This window comes from Pyxicephalus adspersus, chromosome 6 (assembly GCF_032062135.1).
Source record: "Pyxicephalus adspersus chromosome 6, UCB_Pads_2.0, whole genome shotgun sequence".
In the NCBI taxonomy this organism is placed as follows: domain Eukaryota; kingdom Metazoa; phylum Chordata; class Amphibia; order Anura; family Pyxicephalidae; genus Pyxicephalus; species Pyxicephalus adspersus.
Window position 1 is genome coordinate 77,911,660 of NC_092863.1, and position 23,283 is coordinate 77,934,942.

General features: G+C 36.5%; 1 protein-coding gene across 1 annotated transcript in view; it reads left to right on the forward strand.

Annotated features, from left to right (window-relative positions):
• The window catches only part of POLK (DNA polymerase kappa), a 53,258-nt gene that overhangs the window by 26,282 nt on the left and 3,693 nt on the right, over nt 1-23,283 (forward strand). The window contains exons 8-14 of the mRNA XM_072413964.1: nt 935-1,174; nt 4,823-4,947; nt 6,997-7,163; nt 9,314-9,346; nt 13,668-13,870; nt 16,139-16,141; nt 17,460-18,380. Coding sequence (XP_072270065.1) covers nt 935-1,174; nt 4,823-4,947; nt 6,997-7,163; nt 9,314-9,346; nt 13,668-13,870; nt 16,139-16,141; nt 17,460-18,380 — 1,692 coding nt within the window. The remainder of the gene's footprint in view (nt 1-934; nt 1,175-4,822; nt 4,948-6,996; nt 7,164-9,313; nt 9,347-13,667; nt 13,871-16,138; nt 16,142-17,459; nt 18,381-23,283) is intronic.

Consider the following 23,283-nt stretch of genomic DNA (forward strand, 5'->3'; position numbering starts at 1 on the left):
ATAGTACCCTATACAGCCAAATGTTTTTGAACACCTAACCATGACATCTGTATGATCTTGTACATCCCATTTCAAAACCATGTTTAATTAAAATGACTTGTGGGCCCCCTTTTGTGGCTATAACGCCTTTGCTTTTCTGAGAAGGTTTTTCATGTGATTTTTAGTGTGTTTCTGTGGGAATTTGTACCCGTTTAGTTTGTAAGGTCAGGTATTCGCATTGACTTGGTTTACACTCTGCATCCCAAATAATCCCAAAGGTGTTCAGTAGAATTGAGCTTAGGGCTTTATACAGCCTCACAAGTTCCTCCACATCAAACTCACTAAAGCTTTGCTTTGTGCAAAGAGGTACATTTAAGCTAGAAAATGATATTTCCTGCTGTTGCAAGGGTGGAAGCACGCAATTATCTGAAATTTCTTAGTACAGGTAGTCCCCGGGTTACATACGAGATAGGGACTGTAGGTTTGTTCTTAAGTTGAATTTGTATGTATATCGGAACATGTACATTATTTTAATAAATGAAATTAGGACAGATGTTTGTCTCAACATACTATTAGGCAGCGTGGTGTCAGTGATTTCTTTTGCAAGTCATGCAAACTGCCCCTCCCCCCCATCAAGCCTCTGTCCTGCACACAAGCAGCAGGGAAGCCCTGTTCACGTCTGAGTCGTCTGTATGTCGGATGTCCTTAACTCGGGGGCTACCTGTATGTTGTAGGATCAACAGTCCCCTTCACTAGAAACATTCAATAATTTGGTGGGATGTCCAATTACATTTTGTGATATAGTGTGACTGTGAACCAGGGTTTTATGAGAAAAACTGTGCCAGATGACAAAGCCACCTGTGTTTTTATGTTTCATAACTGTTCACAACTGGTCCCATTGATCCTTGGCCTCTTACAGTATTTAAAATATTATCTTTGTATATTTTGCTTATAGCAGGTGTGGTGATGACTACAGAAACTAGTAAACCAGAACAGACACAGTGCACATCTCCAGTGCTATTTGAAGACAGCCCTTCCTTCCTGGAGGAACAAAACCTGTCTCCACCTATGCCAGATACAGCAAAGCTAGAAAAGCCAATGGAAAAAGTAATTGTTTTCGGGACATCTGCAGAAGAAGCTGTGAAAGAATTGAGATTCCGAATTGAGCAAAAAACCTCTTTGACTGCCAGTGCAGGTATGACTTGTAAATACAATCATTGTTTTTGCTAAATGTTGAAAAGTTGAACAGTTTTTATCCAGCAATTCTGCACAATTGTTCCCTAATTTAGATTACATTACATGACAGCCTTAGACCTAGTTAAGCTGCCTACACACGTGCAATAATTATCGTTGGAAACGAATGACTAACGACCATTCGTCCGATAATCATTAACAAAAAAAAGTGCACAACGCCTTTCCAACTACGCTGACGATCCAGGAATTTTGCTGGAAAGTAACAACCATCCCGGCGGATCTGATTGAGTGACGATCGTTCACTATCCATTGTGTGTTCAATCGTTCAATGATCGTGATTGGTTCTGAGCATGCACGATGAATGAACGTTTATTGCATGACGCTTCACTGTGTGTATATGTATTTATGTATATTAGTATTATATATATACATATAGGTATGTATACATACACATCATCTTCATCCTGCTTCACACTAAGCAGATACCTCATAGCAAAAGCTACTTTTTTCTTCCTTGAGAGGGCTCGGAAAGGCATATTGCACAGAGAGGTAAGGGAGCAGTGTGCCGAATAATTGTTCTAAGACCGATATTTCGTACACATGTTCTTTTTATAACAACTCTCAGCCCCTATATTTCCTGTACGTCACTTCCTCTGGTACATGTATGTCACGGGTCACTTCCTGTATCGTTGAAACGATCGCATCTAGCGTGTGTACATTATTTTTGAACGATTGTATCAATACAGCATGTACAGAATCGGGCACTATACGATCGTTAACAAAAATCATTAATAATTGTTGATCGTTCATTTTCAAGCAATAATTATTGCAGGTGTGTACCTAGCCTTAGCCTTCAAGTTACAGCTGCTGACCTCTAAGGATAATCTACGAGAGGGAAAGTTAGGTGGTGTCTCCGTACCTACCTTGTTTATTTTTATATATACAGAATGTCCCAAAGCCAGTTTTTCTGCAGATAGTCTGCATTTGTATATGAAACTCTCATTGTTCCTGTTTGTTGCTAGTCAAGTATGCTCTCAGATTTCCTAATGTGGAATACTGCACTTTTTTTTTTTTTTTTTTAAAGTTCTTGTTTCTTGCACTACCCTATTTTAATGTTTCCAATAATGTGTCTGTGTCTGGCTAGGATGTTTCTATACACAAGTCACCCTGCAGTGCTTTTAAAGTGTGCATAACATCTTATCTGTTGAGCTCTTGCAGAGAAAACAGACTGGAGGTTGGACTCGCCTAAATTCTGCCCATGAGACCTATGCTAAACACAATAGTAGTGTATTTTTGTTGTGAAGTAAGCTGTTTCATTGGTTTTGTTCTTGTTAGCCAAGGATGAGTGAATGCTCTGTGAGGGGTCTCTGTTCCATTGCTTGGCAACAACTTCTATTCTTTGGAGTGTTTACTTTCCCAGCTGCAGCTGATTCATTTTACCGCTGATTTAATGAATAGCACAATATAAGCAAATTAGGTGTCACCTTCTAAATTACATTCTGATAAGTTTATTACTTTCTGATGTGTTCTGTAGTATTATTCATTGCACAAATATAGCTCATCCCTGGAGTGCTTTTCTGACTTTATTAAGTTTGTTTGAAATTGTTTAACACTGCGTGTGCGTGTATGACTGTGTGATATATATATATATATATATATATATATATATATATATATATATATATATAGATATAGATATCATTGTTCCAATAAAATAATTAGAAGGAACGTTTTAAAACTCTACTACATTTGTCATGGCATGTGTTTAAGAGCAAAATATTCCAGCAGTCCACACCTGTTCAAATAGTTTGACTGCTCAGTGACTCAGTGGTGGACTTATGCAAGTAAAGTCGGTGTCATCTTGGTGCTGCAAGAGTTCACAAGTGCTGCGATTTCTTATTAGACTGCCCAGCTTGAACTGAACCTTAGTCATAGAAGCCCTCTATTAAATGAAATAGCACAATCGGTGGCTACAAAGAAAGATATTCTGAACAGAGCCTGCAATGTAGCCACAGGCATCTTAACGACTATGGCTATTCTGCAAAGGAATAAGGGCGTTTACAGGGATTAAACACTTATTTTTAGAAGAACAAAATTAAGCAACATATTATTAAAACAAAAGACAAATAATAATTTTTTCAAATTTGACAATAGTTTAATAAAACTCAACCTAAACTATATAAGTTTATTAGCTGGAGTGAACTTGTGATATACCAATACCTGCAATCATAAGTATTTAGTCTGATTATTGTGGCAATCAGTGTTTGTTTGTTCTATCCCAGGAGTCACAAACTGACATAACAGAAATAAAGGTTTGCCTCACCCTTATTTGCATAATATGACAAGTAGAAAGAGGTGAAAAGATGGACTTTAGGGCAAGGGTTTTTTATAAATCAAATAAACATAATTTTAATGAATAACACATTATCCTGAATCTAACATAGTTCAACTGAGCTATGTCACTAAACTAAACAGAGGTCTCATATACACTCTTGGTACATATTTTTCTAATGTTAAAGAATGCACATGGCTTTAAATGAGTACATCGTAAAAATGATCTCCTATCACTCAATGTACTTTAATCATTCCTATATATCTCTGGTGAGCAATACACAATCTCAAGGGATCTCCTGAGGAAGCTCTTGGGAGCGAAACGTGTCAAGATATGAGATCATTTTTACTATGTACTTGTCTAAACCCATGTGCATTCTTTAACATGGGAAAAATTTGTACCAAGAGTGTATAGGAGACCTCTGTTTACTTTAGTGACGTAGCTCAGTTGATCTATGTTAGATTTAGGATAATTTTTTTATTCAGTACAATTATGTTTATTTGATTTTTTTTAAAAAAACCCTTGCAGTAAAGCCCATATTTTCTTCTCTTTCTACTTGAATATTGTGGCAGCTAGTGTTGGAATTCTGCTACCGCTCCATGGGCCTTTGTGCCTGATTCTCCAGACATCTAAATATTACTAAAGCATCTCTCCTAAGAAATTTTTTTTTTTTTTTTTTTTTTTTTTTTGTGACACTCCTGGGCAATATTTGAAAATGCTCCTGTTCATCACATCATCTTATTGCATAGATTTATTGCTATGGCTTCTCCTACTGCACTTATTTATCAGTGAATTCTATTCAATTCAGTGGACAAAAGGCTTGCAACTTGCGTACAAAAGTAAGAACAGCTAGGACAGGTGATTTAATAACTGTGGGATTTCACAGCATGATATGAAATATAAGTTTGTAGATGATTCACTATGGTGCATATAAACATTTACATCTTGTTTTTACTGTCGGCTTATACTGTTTATCTTTTAGCTTGTTAATTCAAGTTCATGCAAAAAGCAGCAAGAGTGTGGAAGGTGAGAAATACAGTGAGAAAAGCTAGCAAGCGATCAGAAATTTTGTATAAGATTGTTGGGAAGAATAAATATCTTCTTGCAGCGAAAGAGTTTTGTAATGTGCTATATTGCATGGTATTGTGCCAGTTGTCATTTAGCTGCCCATCTGAGCCGCATCTGACACTCTGCCAGTCAATTATCACCTCTTCTGCAGGGGGTATATTCACCCCTGGATCCATGAGTCTGTCTTAATTAGACTTCCAGGTAATTAAGTTACTCACAAGCTCATTAGACATTATGTTTTGCATCTAGGCATTGCTCCAAATAAAAGGCTGGCAAAAGTTTGCAGTGAGAAAAATAAACCGAATGGCCAGTACACAATTCCTAATGACAAACAGGCGGTCATGGACTTCGTCAAAGACTTACCTATCAGGAAGGTGAGGCAATGGTTGTTTTTTTATTTTATTTTTCAAAATTTGACATTTATACCTATAAAATGTTTTTTCTTGTTTTGTCATTGCTTATTCACTAATATTTTCTCAGTTTGTTCTTTTTCCTAAAGAAACATTTTTACTTTGATAAGGAAAAGACATAGTTTGATTTTATTTAGCACTGTAATTGCTTTCTTACATTTTTACCTAATTTATTTATTTATTTTATTTTTTTCATTTGTATTGGAAGTTTTTGTTTTTTGCCTTACTGTATTGTTTTGACATTTGTTTTATTGGATAAGAAAGGAAAACTGGTCTGTGTGTACTGTCTATCAAAGTTCTGGCATTTGACAACCTATGGGTGAGTGAAGGGAAGAGGTCTACTTCCGAAAAGGTTAAGACCCCATGTAAAGCCTGGGGGTATAAATAAAGGGATTGGTCTGAAGGATAACAAAACCTATATGACTAAAAGTATGTGGACACCTAACCGTCACATCTATAAGTGTTTGTTAAACATTCTAGTTCGAAACCATGAGCACTACATGAGTTGTAGCCATAACGTCCTTAACTCTTGTAAGGCTCTCCATCAATTTTTTGGAGTATGTTTGAGGAAATTTTGTGTCCATTCAGCTAAAAGAGCATTTGTGAGATCAGGTGCTGATTATGAACCAAAAGGCCTGATTCAGTCTGCACTCCAAATTATTACATCTTTGAAACAAAACATTAAATCAATTAATAAAAATAATGTTGAGTTTGGGGGTTCTATACAACCCACTGGAGTTCTTCCTTTGTGCACTAGGCAGTTATGCATGTTTGCAATTGTCCGAAATAACTTTATATGCTTTCCACATGGCATGGTCACCTTGCAGCAGTAGTCCCAGGTTAGAATCTCAGCAAAGGCTGTATCCACGTATGTCCTGTATCCCAAGTTTGTATGTTGTCCCAGCGATTGCATGGTTTTCCTTCAGGAACTCAACATTTCATCTCAAAAATATACTTTTAGGTTAATTTGCTTCCCCCCAAAATCATCCTTAGACTGTTAGAGATATTAAGTTATGAGCTTATCTGATGGGCAGTTAATCACATGACCATAAACTACTGTTGACATGACTATATGACTTATATGACTAAAGCGGAATTATTCTGAATTTAAAAAAACCTCACTTATTTATTATCCTCAGATCCCCCTGGGGCGGTCTTCGATTGGGTTCCGTGCTGTCCTGCTATCCGTCTTTGCCCCAGCACAAACGAAGTGACAGGCACCTCCATCTTCATCCTTCTTCTTCTGCCTTTTGGCTACTTCAGCCGACCTCGCACTGTGCAGACGCAAGATCAGCTGATGTAGCCTGCCGTAAAGGAGGAGAAAAATGTGCCAAACTCACTGTGCATGTACTTAAATCTCCCTTTTGCGCAGGCCCGATCTCAGGCAGCCAGAAGCCTCCTGGGAAGCGTGACGTAGGTATCCCAGGAAGCTCTGCGCTCCCATTCTGTCTTTATTGCTACAACAATCAAGACAGAAGGGAAAATTACTATTTTTACATTACATAAAAGGGTTGTCTACCCCTTTTTTTAAAGTAAAAATTTTGGCTATAGGTCTGCTTTAATTGCTTCATATTATGTCAGTGCCTTACTTGAAAAATGTCTAAACCCAAAAAGCTGTATGGGTATCCTCATCTGTTTCAATATATTTTCAAGGTGCCTACATTTTGGCACTGTTACATTTGAAGAGTTTTATTCTAGGTCAGAATAAAACCTGCAGGCAATATCATTTGTTACGTGCTATATATGAGTTGGTTACAGAAGGATTAAGAAATGACAATTTATTTACCATTTATTATACATCATTCCCTTGCAGACCATCATATTTACCCAATGCCTGGATAAACATCTTAATAAACTGCAGATCATTTACCACTCCTGATAAGAAAACACAGAATGTTTTTACAAATTGTTTCTTGGACTGTATTGTGTTCTTCAGCAGTCATCACTTTTTACATCCTGTGTAATGCTGCCAGTCGTCTGCAATGTATTACTGACAGATGGGCTTTTCTGCAGGTTCTAGGCATCGGGGAAGTAACAGAGAAAATGATGAATGCTCTGGGAATAAAAAACTGTGCTGACCTCTACCAGCAGAGGGCTCTCCTATCACTGCTCTTCCCTGAGACAACTTGGCATAACTTTCTAAATATTTCTCTGGGCTTGGGCTCAACAAACTTAGAGAGGTTAGTAAAATGTTGCCTTCATCTACTTATATAAGGCATACGTCTGTATTTGATCTTTGTCCAACTAATACTAGAAATGTATTTTTAACATTCCCGCTAAAACTACACAAACATAGTGAACCAAAAATATCATTAATAATAAAAACACCAGTGTGTAAGCAAATCCATCAACTAGTGTTTTATATATTTTATTGGTGAGGTAAAATAGAAAATATTAATCCTGAATAGATGACATTTAGTTTGCTAAAACACTATAGACCTAATTTATTAAATCTCTCAAAGCCTGGAGATACACTTTAATCAGTGAAGATGGGTGAAAATTATTAGTATTATTATTATTATTATTAATAAACAGGATTTATATAGCGCCAACATATTACGCAGCGCTGTACATTAAATAGGGTTTCAAATGACAAACGAATACAGACAGTGACACTGGAGGAGAGGACCCTGCCCCGAGGAGCTTACAATCTAGTAGGTGGGGGAATTAACACACAATAGGAGGGGGATATGTAGTGGTGGGAAATAGTGACGGTTTCAAAAGACAGAAGAAGATGGGTAGGCAAGTTTGAAAAAATATCATTTTGAAAAAAGTTTGAAAAAAATGGGTTTTGAGTGCTCTTTTAAAAGTGCAGAAAGTAGGAGCAAGCCGAATAGGAAGGGGATGAGAATTGGGGCAGCTCTAGAAAAGTCTTGTAGCCGTGCGTGTGATGAGTTTATGATTGAGGAAGTCATCAGTAGGTCATGAGGAGATGAGAGAGTGGCTGAGGAAAATGTTTTTTACCAGGTCAGAAAGGTAAGTGGGACAATAACTGTGTAGGGATTTGAAGACAAAGCACAGGAGCTTGAATTTGATTCTAAGGTGAAATGGAAGCCAATGAAGAGAACTACAAAGAGATGCAGCGGAAGTGGAGCGGAGGGAAGGATGGATGAGTCTAGCTGCAGCATTCATAATAGATTGTAGAGGAGAGAGTCAGGTTAGTGGAATACCAGAGAGGAGGAGGTTACAGTAGTCCAGACGGGAGATAAGAGCATGTACAGTGAGTTTGGTGGTCTCAGGACAGGTAGGTTGCGTAGGTGAAAGCGACGGGACCTGGAAATGTTCTGAATGTGGGGGGAAGTAATGAGAGGGGAGAATCGAAGGTGACGCCAAGACAATGTCCCTGAGGGGAGGGCCGAATACCAGTGTTTTGTTAACCGTTAGAAATATGTCAGGGGGAAGATTTGGAATTTGAGGGGGGGATGATGATGAGTTCTGTTTTTTCCACGTTGTGAGTTTCAGAAATGATCTATCAAACCTTTTGGTCCAAGATTGAAAACATTTGCTAATATATAGCAATCGACATTAAGAACCCACTCCAGGTTTGCTGGATCACCCGGCTTCACTGATGAAAGTGTATCTTCTCCAGCCTTGGAGAGCTTTATTAAAGGCCCTATGTATCATGCTGATCTCCCAGCCACTTTCACTCCATCACAAAAAAGGGCCAGAACAAGAACGTTCAAGACAAAATATTAGGATTACATTAACATGTTAAAGTTTATTAGAAAGTATAGTGATTCATTTTACATTTTAAATGTCTTGTAGTTACTACTGTACATCTAAAAACTATTTTTATATAGTTTTGGATGAAGTGTGAAAGTATCAAAATCTTCTTGGACCCTACTTTTGTCTGTGTCCCCACTAGCAGACTTGCCCTTTGGTCCTAGTGACCATTGTTTCCTGAACTGAAACTAATGGGAAATCCAAAAATGGAAAAACATACAATAGGGAATCCTTTTCCAGTCAAACACTTATCTTGGTGTTGCCTTTTATTTTCATTTTTATGTTAGGAGTTTAATCTTGTCTTCTAAGTGATCTAAAGTGTTACATGTGGCCAATACATAAATATAGCTTGGTTCTCAGGAAAACGCATTGCATATACATTACACACGTTAATGCAGCTCCCCAAAATGCTAGATATTAAAAAGTGTACTTAGACAAGTATATTTGTTTTTCCTTTTAATGTGCATTACAATGCCATCCAGAAAACCCCTCAATGCATAAATATTGCATAGATATGAATCTGACCTCTGAGTTGCAATAATGAACAAGAAACATTTCTGTTTTTCCTGTAAAACTTTAATTTAACATTATGGATTTGTCTTTTCAGAGTTGGAGGAAGGAAAACCATGAGCACAGAACGGTATGTTCATGTGTAAATATAACCAGTGACAATACTATTTCATCTTCTTACAGCATTTATCACTATATATAGTGTTCTAGTCACTTTGAATTTGTATTACCCTTTAATAAAGGGTGTTTAATATATGTTTTCGAAGCACTTTTCTCACTTACTCCCAGTAACTTGTTTGCTGTACTTTCTCCGTTTTAGAAAGAATATATGTCTTTATCTCGCCACCTCTTTTTAAGGTTCATCACAGTTACTGCATCCTCTGGCCAACCTACCCTTGCAAACTGAATTCGATCTTTCCACACCCCAGCATGGCACATTGCTGGTCGGTAAAAGAGATGTATTTAAAAAACAAGGAAGCAATCAAAATGCAGAGATATTCATTGCACTATTGCCTTGGTTGTCACCGAGGCTATCCAATATGTTCTGAGTATATTTCCCATATGTTTGATTGCCTGCATTTAGTATGGAGTGGCTAGTAAAACACCTTTAATTATGGATACTTATTATTCACATAACTAACTCTTATCAGGTTAGGTGGTCACCAGAAACCTACACTTTACTGGCTTGTCTGTCTCTACTCCTACACTTGTATAATGTATATCACTCTAGTGACACCTTATGAAAATTCCATTTGCATCTCCCCAATGGAGATATAAAAGGTTATGCAGGGAGGTAAAACCAAAGGTTGATGAGTTGGGTCAATGAAAGCAGTAATCAGACACTTCTAAAAGAAAGGAAGACAATGTTAGAGAAAGAGGAGGGTGCTGTGCAAGGGTATTGACTATTAATATTACATGGTATTTATATAGCGCTGACATATTGAGCAGCGCTTTACAGAATCCATAGTCATGTCACTATCTGTTCCTCAAAGAGTCTCACAATCTAATTTCCCTACCTCAGTCATATGTCTTTGATACAGTCTAAGGCCAAGGTGGAGGCCAGTTAACCTAACTGCATGTTTTTGGAATATGGGGAGAAACCAAACTACCACTAGCAAGTTCATAGACTCATAGCAAGTGAATAATAAAATTGTTTATAGAAAAAAATTAGATACTTGATTTTTCTGTTCCTATATTGTGGGTGGCAGGGTTTTTTTGAAAATAAATAAACTATAAAAATTCAAAACTGGACTCTCCTATATTAAATTACATTGAAAATAAACATTGAAGTTGAAAATGACATTCAAATGTGGGGAAAATTTGTTAGACAGGCGCTATTGTGTTCCTATTGCATTCTGTACAGAACAAAACATATTTTCCAATACACCCACTTTTTCTGATGTTCAGCATCTAGTGGGATTGTTAAAAATTTTAGTGGGATTGTAAAAATGTGAATTGTTTTTATACAGTTTTATCAATCAAGGGTTGATTTGGACTGTTAAAAAGTGTACATACGGTAAAAAATCAGCACCTTTCCCATTGACTTGTTTTAAGTATTCTGTTAATTGATGGAGTCATACAAGCTTTTGGAAATGTGCAGTCATTTGATATGAAATCCATTTCTTCTGAACGTACTAGAGAAAGCAGGCATAGTAATTAATGTTTTAGATACTTCAGTTATCATTAGACTATGATCAATATAAAGTATCCAGCATGGCCTTGCATACATAATCTTTTATAAAGAATCCTGCTTGTTTATCAGAACTAGTTTCTCTGTTATCAGAGGAAACAAAAGCTTCTGTACTTGCTCTAGTTTTAAATTGTATTTAATCTTTTAATAAGCAAAATAAGTTGATGAATGGGAGAAAGATAATGAAGAATGTGTACTATCAGCATTGTTAATGCTCCAGTCTTGTCATGTACTTGCCAGTAGTGAAGAGGCCAGCGCACCAAAGCAAAGGAAAAGCCTAACATTCCAGTGTAAAAGTTCTATAAACGTAAACTATATTTTTTTAGCTTTAAACCAAGAGATGATCAGCAGATCAGTGGTAGGAAGGGGGAAAACACAGACTATCACCAACAGATTTTTTTCGGGGGGAGGGTGTGGTCATCTCTCCAAAAATAGAACATTCTGAACGCATTATTAAACCCTTTATTGTAAAACAGAATAGTTAAAAGATTATATACATGAAGATTTATATCCAAAAAATAAATATATAGCACGGTGGCTCAATGATTAGCACTCTGGCGTTTGCAGCGCCAGGTCCCCAGGTTCGAATCTCAGCTAGGGCACTATCTGCATGGAGTTTCCAGGTTCTCCCTGTTTTTGTGTGGGTTTTCTACAGGTACTCCTATTTCCTCCTAAATTTTAAATCATGTGGTTAGGTTATTTGGCTTCACCCCAAAATTGACCTTAGACTGTATTAGAGATTACCATACATAAAGACATTACCATATGACTATGGTAGGGACATTGGATTGTGAGCCCGTTTGAAGGCCAGTTAGTGACACGACTGGACTTTGTAAAGCTCTGCGTAATATATTGGCGCTATAAAAATACTGTGTAATAATAATATATATAAATAAAACACAAGCAGGCATTTGTTGTGGTCACCACCTAGTGGATCCAATTATTCCCTAATAGACATACAAGGTATGAAGATTATCATGTAATGTAGTTCATTTGTTTTGATAAAGAAATCTTCTAAAAACCAAAGACTGGTAACTAAACCTTGGGATATGTTAGATTCCTCCCTCCTGCCGTCAGATTTTCTGTGAGGGATCTCAAGTTTTGCAGACAATCAGCACAATTCACTAAATAGACCAAACATAAAACTTATTATCTGGTCCTCCCATAAAGCGTTTGATGTTCGTGTTTGTTTTGTAACTGTGTTGTGTGGGTAGCCATTCCTTAGTTTAGTTAGTTACTCATAGGTTCTGTAGTTATGCTGGAATGTAAAAGAGACTAATAATTGTCTGGAACAGGTGTCAGAATATCCGTTTACATTTTTCAGTCAAGGCATTCATTTTTTTTTTTTTTTTTACACTTTCATTAATTTACTTTAGAGGAGGGGTTTTTCAACCTGAATAGACCATGGAATGTCATAGACAAGTGGAAATTTACAAATGTTTTAAAGGGTTGCACAGAAAGTGAAATTTAGTTTTTTTTGGAGCTGAGTGAACTAAGTCAGCCCTTTGGATTATTATATGTATTTGTGTCTCACAAAGCAAAATATCAAAGTGTTTAAAGTCTTGCTGTTGAATAGTAATTACAGGCTTGGTTCCTGTCTACCTGGGAGTTTTTGGTGTTCCAACACTTTGCATTTCTTTCTCTGTCAAGAAAAATAAAATGCAGGAAGTGTGAAATGGTCTCATAATAACCACAGCAGAGTGCAGACCTAGGAATGAAAATCTTGGGAGCCTCCCAAAGGCTGGAAAGAATACACTTTTATCAGTGAAGCTGGGTGTTCCAGCAAACCTGGAATCGATTTCTTCAGTCATTTGATATTTGCTAGTAAAAGTTTTGAATCCTCGACCAGATTCATTTCAGGTTTGCTGGATCACCCAGCTTCACTGGTGAAAGTGTATCCTCTCTATCTTTGGAGAGCTTTAATAACCAAGGGCCTATGTAGGGTTGTTTTAACTCTTCAGCATCTACTAAAAACTAAAATGTCAGCATTTGGTGGTCTTTTCTGAAAGCCTATTGTTAAACAAAGGATTATGTTTACCAAAATGATCTTGAATAATATATTTATTAATATATTTCTGATAAATCCAAGTTGATAGAATTACATTTAGTAAAAAAAAATAGTTTGGCAGTAAGTCCAATATCTTTGTTCCCAGTTAATAGGACATGTTTATAAACTGCCACTATCTATAAGTCGATGGGAAAAACACTGCAGGAGTATAAACTAAGGCTGATAAAACTTTTATAGATTTTTAATAGTTGCGTAGCAGCCATACTGAATGTTCATGATTTGACATTTGATTGGATAGACTTACAGGGAATAAATATTGGATGTGTCTAGGATTTTTTCTTTTTCCATAGAAGTTATATATGTATTTCATTGAATGTAGTAACTATATTGAATTTGAATATTTTGCAATATCTTTTCAAGTCATAAAGAATTGTTTTAAGATTTTCCAGGTTTTTAGTTTGCCTATTGAGAGAAGTAACAAAAGTAAAATGCTGCATCTGCAAGTGATTCAGGGTCAGTTTGTCATAAAAAAAATAAATATCACTTCCTTAGTCTTCCTTTTTCCTGGTTTCCTGAATGATGATTTAAACTGTCGCTAAAAACAAATGTTCCAGGAAGGTACTCCTGCAGTGTATGTGCTGAACGTCACATTTAATGCTTCATAAGTTTGTCTCAAAATATTAGATTATATATGTGTATATATCAAAAAAATACATTCATTTTATTATGAAGTTACCTTTGTTCCAATTTTAGTACCTTCAATGAAATCAGCTCGCCAGAGGAACAATATGAATTGTGTCGGGAACTCTGCAAGGACCTAGCAGATGATCTTCTTAAGGAAGGGCTCAAGGTTTGTATTGCTGACATTTACTCAAGCCTTGCTTATTTACAAACCATAAATGATTGTTACACCTCTATGTCTGGCTGCATAGAGGTTCCTTTTATCAATGTCTTTTAGAGAACCTAACATGGATTCACATTATTAACTTTTCTGAGTAACACAGGATGAGACCTTGTCTTAGGAAAAGTTTTGTTTAATGCACCGGTAAAACGGGCCTTGGATTAAAAGCTAAACACTTGCCATTCTCTACCTTCTTAGTACTACTTGCTACATGGCCAATAAATGTAGTTTCTGCAGATGTGAAATGTGATTCTGTCAGGGCTGCACTGTATTAGCTTACGTGAACTTCTAACAGACGTTACCCTGCAGCCCTTTGTGTGTTGCCAAAAAAGAAGTACAAAGTTGTGAAATATGCAGCTATTTATACATAAGAAGGCATACTCAGTCATCAGAAATATAAATTTACTTTTTTTATCAGTGGCTATAGTTCATCTTTTTGACATACCAGGTTGTGGAGGTTTTAAGGTATACTTAAATTTACTGTTTGATATATTCAGGATTTACTGTGGGTTAGTTGTTTGTGGTTTATTGGAATGCTCCTTCAACTTAATCAGCACATACTGTATGTATTTCTTATCTCTCTTAATATTGTAGAATGTTATTTTAATGTGAAGGGAGTTACCCTGACATATATAAAGGTTACTATTTCATATATCTATTCTGTCATGTCCTCACAAGTTGAGCAGACTTCAGCAGGATATAGAGTTTTATGTTTCCTAATTTACACTATTATAAATGTATAGAAAAAAAAAAATATGCTAGTCTGCAGTATCATTTCTTTTTTTAGGGTTATAAAGACATTATTACAAAGAAGCTTGGACCTAAATACACTGGTGTCCAGCTAATGATCATGGTCATTAAAAAGTGACAAAGATGATAAATTTGACAGGGGCTTTAAGAAAAGTCAACATCAAGGTGTTAACAGTATCTCACAAAAATAGGCAATATACCAATTTTAACACATTCAAGAATATAGAAACTAATGAACTTGTAATGATTTTGTACAGTAATATACAGGACGTGCTGTTTGGTCACAAATTATTGACAACACCTTTTGTCGACTGTTGTTTAGCAAACTCCCTGCCAGACTCACTGCTCTGTATAATGTTATTTATTTGGAGTATTACTATACTTTATTTGTCAAGAAATCACGTATAATATAAATCTGTACGAAGAGTTTGGATGTGAGTGCAGCAGTGGCCAATCTTTCAGAGGACAAAGTACAGAAGTTGTTTCATGCTAGTTTGCTGCACAAATCTGATAAATACATGTCAAGGTTTAAATAAGAAATTTGCATAGCTCTTTTATTTACACATTATATGTTTTACCTCGGATATAATTTTTACCCTCATAGCCCATCTCAAAAATATAATAAAGATATAATAAAAACATCTACACATATATTATATATATATATATATATATATATATATATATATATATATATGATGTGTAGATGTTTTTGTATGTACATACATACATACATTCATGCAATATATAATACAAATATATTGCATACTAGGAGGGTGCCAGGTACCCACAGGTAGCAGATGGTTGCATTTTCCAAGTCTTTTGCTCCAGGATAATATGAAGATGCTCAATTGTACAATATCTTTGAACGATCGTGTCGTTATCTGTAGGTACAGGATCGGTGCCATACGATCGTTCGCAGATAACGTGCAGGATCGTTCGTCGTTCGTTTACCAACGATAAAAATTGGAAGTGTGTACGCAGCTTTAGAAGTATCCTTATAAAGCAGTGAATATAACATTCATCAAACATTCTTTGGTGGAGAATCTCTCTCCAGATGGACCTGAAAGATTCTGCACCAGAGAATGTTAGTTTAACTGCTTTATATATAGATCCCTTAGAAGCATAAGAAATGCAAAGTTTTTTAACTTTCTTAAAATAAAGAAATAAAAATCTAATTTTGATCATGCAAACATTCCAGACCTAATTAACTTCAGACCCAAAATTTACCTAATCAACTAACGAATATAATTGCTAATGTTCCTTGCCTATTATGGCTAATCTACAAATGTCTACACTTTGGACAGTATTGATTAGCTATTTTAATGTCTGTGCCAAACTGCCGTTAAGCAGCCACAAAGGAGCACTGTTTTCATGTAGTCAGTGGGCTCATAGACCCACATTGTGAGTAAGTAAGTAAACTAAACATCAGAAGCATAATTTTCACATATACAATTATGGATTTCCCAAAAACATATAAAACTATATAATAAGTTTACTAGAAGAAGAGCTTGTTACTGTTTTTTCTGTTTAAATGTTTTTCTTTTTTGTATCTTTCTACTGTTTTTCCCAGGCAGTACAGAGCTTTATCTGATGGGGCTGGTTACTTCCCACTAAAACATGTCATAAATCAGGTCTATTTTGTACTGCCTTCTGGTCTTGTAAAAAGGTCCCTATATGTTTTCATAAACACTTATTATATCCCTGTGGTCACTTTTTTCAAGTTGTTCTGTTGAAGAAACGTGAAAAGATTGATAATCATTTAAAACATGGAAAAGTTTACTTTTAAATTTTTTTTTCCAATTTGCACTTCTATAAATTTACTTAAAATGGACATTTATATTTTTTCAGACTGATACTTTCTGGTTAGTTTTATACTCTATAGTTGTTGAGTATTAGTGCTGTCTTTATATATGTGTTGTTGTTTGTGTAAATAATCTTTTGCATTATGTAAACTATTATAAACGTTTGGATTGAGTGATGAAATCCTAATACTGCTGTAGGTGTCTACTGTCATCAGGAATAGAAGTAAGGAAAAAACAAAATGTTACATTTGTCACTAAAACAGGGCTTAAGCGGCTGGGTATCATTCTTCCACAGCTGTCGAAGTTTGGATTTAGCTTGAGTGTAAAGCTAGATTTTTTCCCTAAAAATTCAGTTATTCCTCTAATTGAAAAATGAAACCTAAAATTCAGTTAGAAAAAGAATCTTGGTTTATACTCAAATCTTACCAGTAGATGGCAATATTTTTTTATTTAAAGTGTTTACCAGACTCTTGCTGTCAGAGACATGGGTTTGTTAAACACTTTACATGCGGACACAAATCCATCTAGTGGTGACCAATAATAATGCACAAAAGATCATTTGGGGGAAATCACCCATCATAATTAAGTTAAAAAGCAAAAGTACAAAATACTTAAATCTAAAAAATAAATCTAAAAAAAAGGGTAGATATACAGTAATACATGTATAATTTGTAACATGTAATTTCTAGTATCTCGTATTTAATTTTTTCCCAACTTTTTAATGTAAAATAACACACCATTGATGTGTATGTTCATGTTAATTTTTTGGGCATTTCCGTTGATTGCTTTTTGAATGTTAGCAGTTACGGGCACAATATAGTACCCTAGGGCTTATACTTGAATAAAATTTTTCTTTCTTTCCAGGAAAAAAAATACGTATTGAGTTTAATTTCAAACTTATATGGTACCTTGGAGAGATTTCCTTTCTTTTTCTGCTCTGTCTACAGAACAGGAAAACAATTAAATTGCTTGGGCACAAACTAGATATTTAACCATTCTCTATGCACCTAAAAAAAGTTTTTTTCTTTTTTCAGAGATGTGTTTCTGTATTCGCAATTTGTTTAAATATATAAGGTAATTAATAGTAAGAATTGCTATCTTTATTGACCACTTTTTTTTATGAAGGTGTAAGAGTATCTGGATTCATCTCAGACGGAAAGCCCCAGAACTTAATTACTAATTTTTTGTGCGTTAGAAGACCAATAAAGAAAATTTCTTTGGAAACCATGGACAAAGTAGTGCAAGAAATGCCAGCCCCATGTCCACAAAGGGAGAGCTTCTTCAACCAGAAACGAGCAGCCAGGCAACAGGAATTGCTGCAAAGTTCCACAGGAAAAGATAATACTATCAAAGACCAAACTGTGACTAATCCCTTATCCGAGGTACCCAAAAACGATGCAGATGAAGCCAAGGAAAAGCCAGATTTCACATGTCCAATATGCTTCATGAAGCAAGAGGATTGGGGTCTGGAGGGGTTTAATAAGCATATTGATGAATGTTTAAGCAAATCGCCTTCCTCTGGCTACTCTGAAATGCCGAACAAAGGAGAACATTTTCAAAGAAAGATGACAGCAAATAATGGAGGTCATGAAAACAACATCCATGCAAACAATATTAAGAATAAAATTGTGACAATACCATCATGCGATGATTTGAATGACTTTATTATTGACAAGAACACATTGAATGCAATACAGGGTAATCAAGTTTCTGAAGCAGATCAGAAAGCATGCAATAGTGAAATCCTGTCTGAAGATGTCTTGAATAATATAAAAAAGCAAGCAGATTTAAAGGACATAAACAAGCCTACAATGTCAACACCACCCAGCTCATCAGGGTGTATAAGGGATTCCGCACTGATCTGCCCAGTGTGCAATATACAGCAAGATACCACAGATCTCACAACTTTTAATAGACATGTGGACATATGCCTGAACAAGGGGATTCTTGAAGAGCTGAAGGATGATAAAAAGAACATGGAAACAATCCATGCCCCAGCCCATCAGAGTGGTAGGTACTGCAGTAGATAATTTGAGCAAACCCCCTAGGTTAAAAGAATGGACCTTACCATAGATATATAAAATACCCTTTAGTTAGGGTAATGATTTTTAGGAAGTTGAAGCAGACTTATTTTTTTAGACAAACCAGGGTAGGCAATAAAGGCTTATGGACAGAATGTGTTGTATTGGTGGAAGCTTTAGGCTTGAGATGTTTATGGTTATGTTTGGTGAGTGTAAAATTCATAATGTAATTCTTATAAGCTCTGCTATGAACAACAAATTGTAGACTGCCACATCTACATATTGTAAACTGCCTCAACCGCACTGTGAATCAAATTTTATACTCCATGCCACTCTAGTGCTCTATTCTATGGATATAGTATAAGCCAGTGTTTTCAACATTTTTAACATGAATGAACCTTTGAAATACTTCAGGGAACCCCTGCTATAATTACTGTATCTACAGCTCACAGTACATTGATGTGATGGTCGATAAAAAGGGTGCATCTTACATTGTTGGCCATTGGGAAGAATATCACCCTTACAGATCATTGGTGTCAGCTAAACTGATCTGAGAGGCAAAAAATGCTAATTGCTCAAGGAACCCCTAACACCCTGTGAAGGAGCCCCAGGGTTCTGCGGAACCCTGGTTGAGAAACACTGGTATGAGCAATACACTCAGTTGTATAATCTGTTAGTGACTGAAGTGATTCATACCAATGTGACATCTAGATACAATCTTGTGCATTTAACAAAAGGCAAACAATGAAAGAGGGGGAGGGTACTTTTCAAATACCTGCAAGAATAGTTTAGTATCAAGTCAGTAGGAGCTATACACAGGAGTAGTTTCAGGTGGGGCCAGGACAAAAGGATTTCATGAACTGACTTGACTTTTAGGTAGTGGCAGGACAGCTCACCTTCTTCTGGCTTGAGCTATGGAGGTCAGTGCTAATAGGAGGAATAGGTGAGAAAGACAAGCCTAAAAACCTATTATACCCAGCTTTGCTGATATAGCACTGCCATGGCAACTAACCGTGAAAGAATGCTGCATTATGCAAATATTGGTTTAATGTACTTTCAGATTTAATCTATAAACTGTTCAAATGGCAAAAAGGATTTTGCAGAGCGTGGTAACTGAAAGCAACTATAATGACGTTTCAGCTACCAGCTGATTACTGAGAAGAATGGGTTACTGGGTAATAAGCGTCCAAAGTTTTTTTGTTTCACATATTTTCCAGTACTTTTGTTTTCACTGATTACTGCCATTTACATATCAGCAAAAAGACTGTCTGCAAGAATGAGCACAGACTGTCTAGATTCCAGAACCTTGACTGTGCAATACTGCATTAGGTGAAGGTGCAGTAGAATGGTAGCACACAGTGTAAGCTTGGCACAGTGCCTGGGACACAAACATAAAAAGCCAGTGGTTCCACGGACGATGGACATGAAACGATTGTAATGCAAGTGAAGGGGAGAGAGCGGAGTGTAGTGCCGCTCGATCGTTTTCCTCCTCCCCTCTCTATGGAGCCGATAGGTGCTTCGTGTACAACATCGCACGCTCCTTAGTCATTGGAAAGGATCGTGAAAGATCCATTCCAATGACAATTATTGCAGGTATGTATATAGCCTAAGGCTGTACTCTTCAGGCACTGGCAGGAAAGTAAACTTGTGATTACTAGAAACAAATAATTGCAGATTACGTAAACAAATTGCAGATTGGTGCCTGTCAGATTTTTACAAATATGAATCTGTTGAGGGTGTGCATAGGTTAAAATATTAAAAACATGCTAGTCAAATGTCTCCTGAAACAAATGATCACGATCATCATGGGTGGCATTAGTATAGAATATATTAGTATGTGTACAGTTGTCATCCAATGCAGTTGAGCGATCCACCAGCTGCAATGACCATTGCCACTGGACACAGCAGGGTACCCTCCACTTATCCTTCCCCTCCCCACTCCATAGAGTTGAACAGCATTGTCTGTACAGCTCTCATTTGTTCTACCATTATTGGAAATAGTCATCAAAGATTGTTTCTGGTGACCGAAATTTGACATGTGTACACTGCTTAAGTCTCATGCTAAGGGGGTGGTCAAAAGCGTACATTGCGGAAATTGAATTTATCCTTTAGGAACTGCAATTAAACCATTTAATTTTGGTAATACACCCTGTGGTTAATATGCCCTCCAGTTACTGGAAATATTTCCTGAGATGCTATGTTCAGTACAATATGCTGCAACAGTGTCATATGCTTGTGATAAGTATATCTTCTTTCTACAAAGAGGATGTTGGAACGTTTTAAGCCAAAAATTTTAGAGTGTTAGAAGGGAGATTTGGTTCAAATGTAGTTTTTCTTATTACAGTATTCATATTTGGCAGGTCTATTCGGAAGTCATAATTAGTCCGCTTTATGTAATTTCATTATTTGCAATCACAGTACATAAAGTGTGGAGTGTGTTTTTAAATTTAAGCAGAACATGCATCTAAAAGAGAATTATTTTTAAGGTGTAATGATAAGTCTTACCAGGCTCCAAAAGATGCCCACTTTTACCAAAATAATGCTTTGCGTTAGCAGTGATGAGTTATATTGAAGACCATCAAAGCCGAAGAAACATCAGCATAATTACTGGAAGTGTATTGAAACTAAAGTTATTCCAGGAGAATTCTACTTATTTATTTCTTTTTAGATTTTGAGCAGGAGAGCGGCTTCAGCTGAGCACCACACACATCTGACTTCCCATGTGGTCTTTGGGTTGGGCAATTGTTGAAACTGTGCTGTGCCAAAAAGACATTCCTTTGTTAAATTTTCTTAACAGTGAGCTGAATACAGAACAAATGCCTACCCTGTTATTACACAAATTCAAAGTGATCTTATCGGCCACGGATGCAAAGTCAGGTAGGAAGGAACCAGTAGGGGTAGATTAATGATGGTATGAGCACTAAGAAGAACCAAGGTGCAGAGTGTAAGCAATAGAGCCTCTAGAGGTGAGGATGTTGTGCTGCAGGCTGTTGCCAGGTTGCGGTCCTTGGGCACACCAGTGTGGCAAGACAATGCATGGTAACAAGCAGAGATTAGTCAAGAAAAAACAGGGTCCAAGCAGGCAGCACACAAGCAAAGTCAGAAACAAAGCCAGGGGTCAAGTACCAGGAATCCAAAGAATAGAGACCAGTGACAATGGGGTCACCAAAGACATGGGGGAACACAGGAAACACGGGTGATACAGGGGAACACTGAAACAGCACAAGGCAACAGACTGGGTGACAAGGGGCTAACACAGGAGCAGGACAGGGAAAGCACTCATCAACCAGCAGGTGTATAGGAAATGCTCAGCAGAGCTAGGGGCTTGGCACTAATGAAGACACGTTGCAGGAACTCTGAGTGCTGTCTCTGAGCCAGGTAAATAGGGCAATTAAGAGGCTCCTGATTTTCTGATGGGAGTGGCGATGCTGATAAAACTTATAAGGGCAGACATTGTTAAGCCATTTAATTCTTTTAATATATTTCAATAAATCTTTATCTTCCTGAAAAGTAGTGAACAGTGGCTCCGGGCTTTTTTTTCACGACAGGGCTAATCTACTCATAGGGATCAAAAAGGTCGGTTACCTTGGCCCACTTCACCAGGTAAGCTTACCAGTACAACTAGATTTGTTACTTCTCTGTGCCCCCTCATACAAACCTAATAGGTTACTGTTTTGAGTTTGCAAAGCAAACTTCTTTTATGAAGTGGCATGTTAGGAGAAAAACTGCATATGATGTTTGTGTAAACAGCTGAAGCCTGCCAAAAAGGCTTTTGTATCATGAGTTTCTGCTCATTTATTAGTTAAAAATCTGCATTAGTACAGGCAGTGGTTCTTTATTTGATTTGTTTAAATACAATTTCGGCAAATATAGCCTTTCTAATGGCTTCATTATTTAATAAATGTTGTTAGCTCACTCAGAGTTTCAAGTGGTTATTAGGAGATAAAGCGAATGATTCCCGAATATAATTGTTCATTTCAGAAGAAGTCTGTATTTGATACATTTATTATCAGATTAATGTTGGTCATGAACAAATGCTGCACTAGTAGATATTATACTGAAGGGCTTTTAAAGGTTAAGGTAATGTATAGTGGGTGAATATAAATATATTACATCCACACACATACTCATTTTCCTTTTTTCTCTGATAAGTATGAATTTTGCATTCCCATTTTAATGTAGCCAATAGAGTTTATGCTGCTTTCACATGTCTTCCTGACTATCCGTTTTGCCAGGAAAACATATTAGCTTTGTTACATAGCCCAAGCTAAAATTTAAACATGAAAACTGAATAAGTCAAAGAAGGGATTAATTATTTCCCTTCTCCCTGAATTCTTCAAAACGAAAATGCCTATCCAGGCATTTCTTTTGATATCTGATTGATTTGCAGACCTTGTATGTTCTTTCCCAATGGATTTAATGAACATATGAAAATAATATTATTGCTCTTACTTGCACAATCACTATTTGCAAAATGCCAGTTGAAGAAGGGAAGACAAGGGCTGTGTAATACCTATTTTCTTGGACTCCAAATCCTCAGTTTGTGGTTACTCTGACTGACCTAATCCTTTTTATTTTACTAGATATGTGTTTTTTCTATATATTGATAGCATAAAACATACAAGGCATTTCATGACTGTCAATATGGATGAGGGATCAGTGTTTAATGCCCTGTTCTATGAAGGCAGAAAGTAAAATAAATTTCCAAACAATTATTTTTTCTGGTTCATCCTAATGTTTGATGAACACTCAGCAAGCCCCCCTACTCAGTCACTTTATCTGAAACCAGGCCAACTAAACCCCCCCCCCCACTCCTCCAAGTGAGTGGACAAGAGGTACCAAGTACAGCCTTGGGTAGGAGCACATGTACCTAAGCTGCCTTGTGAGTGATC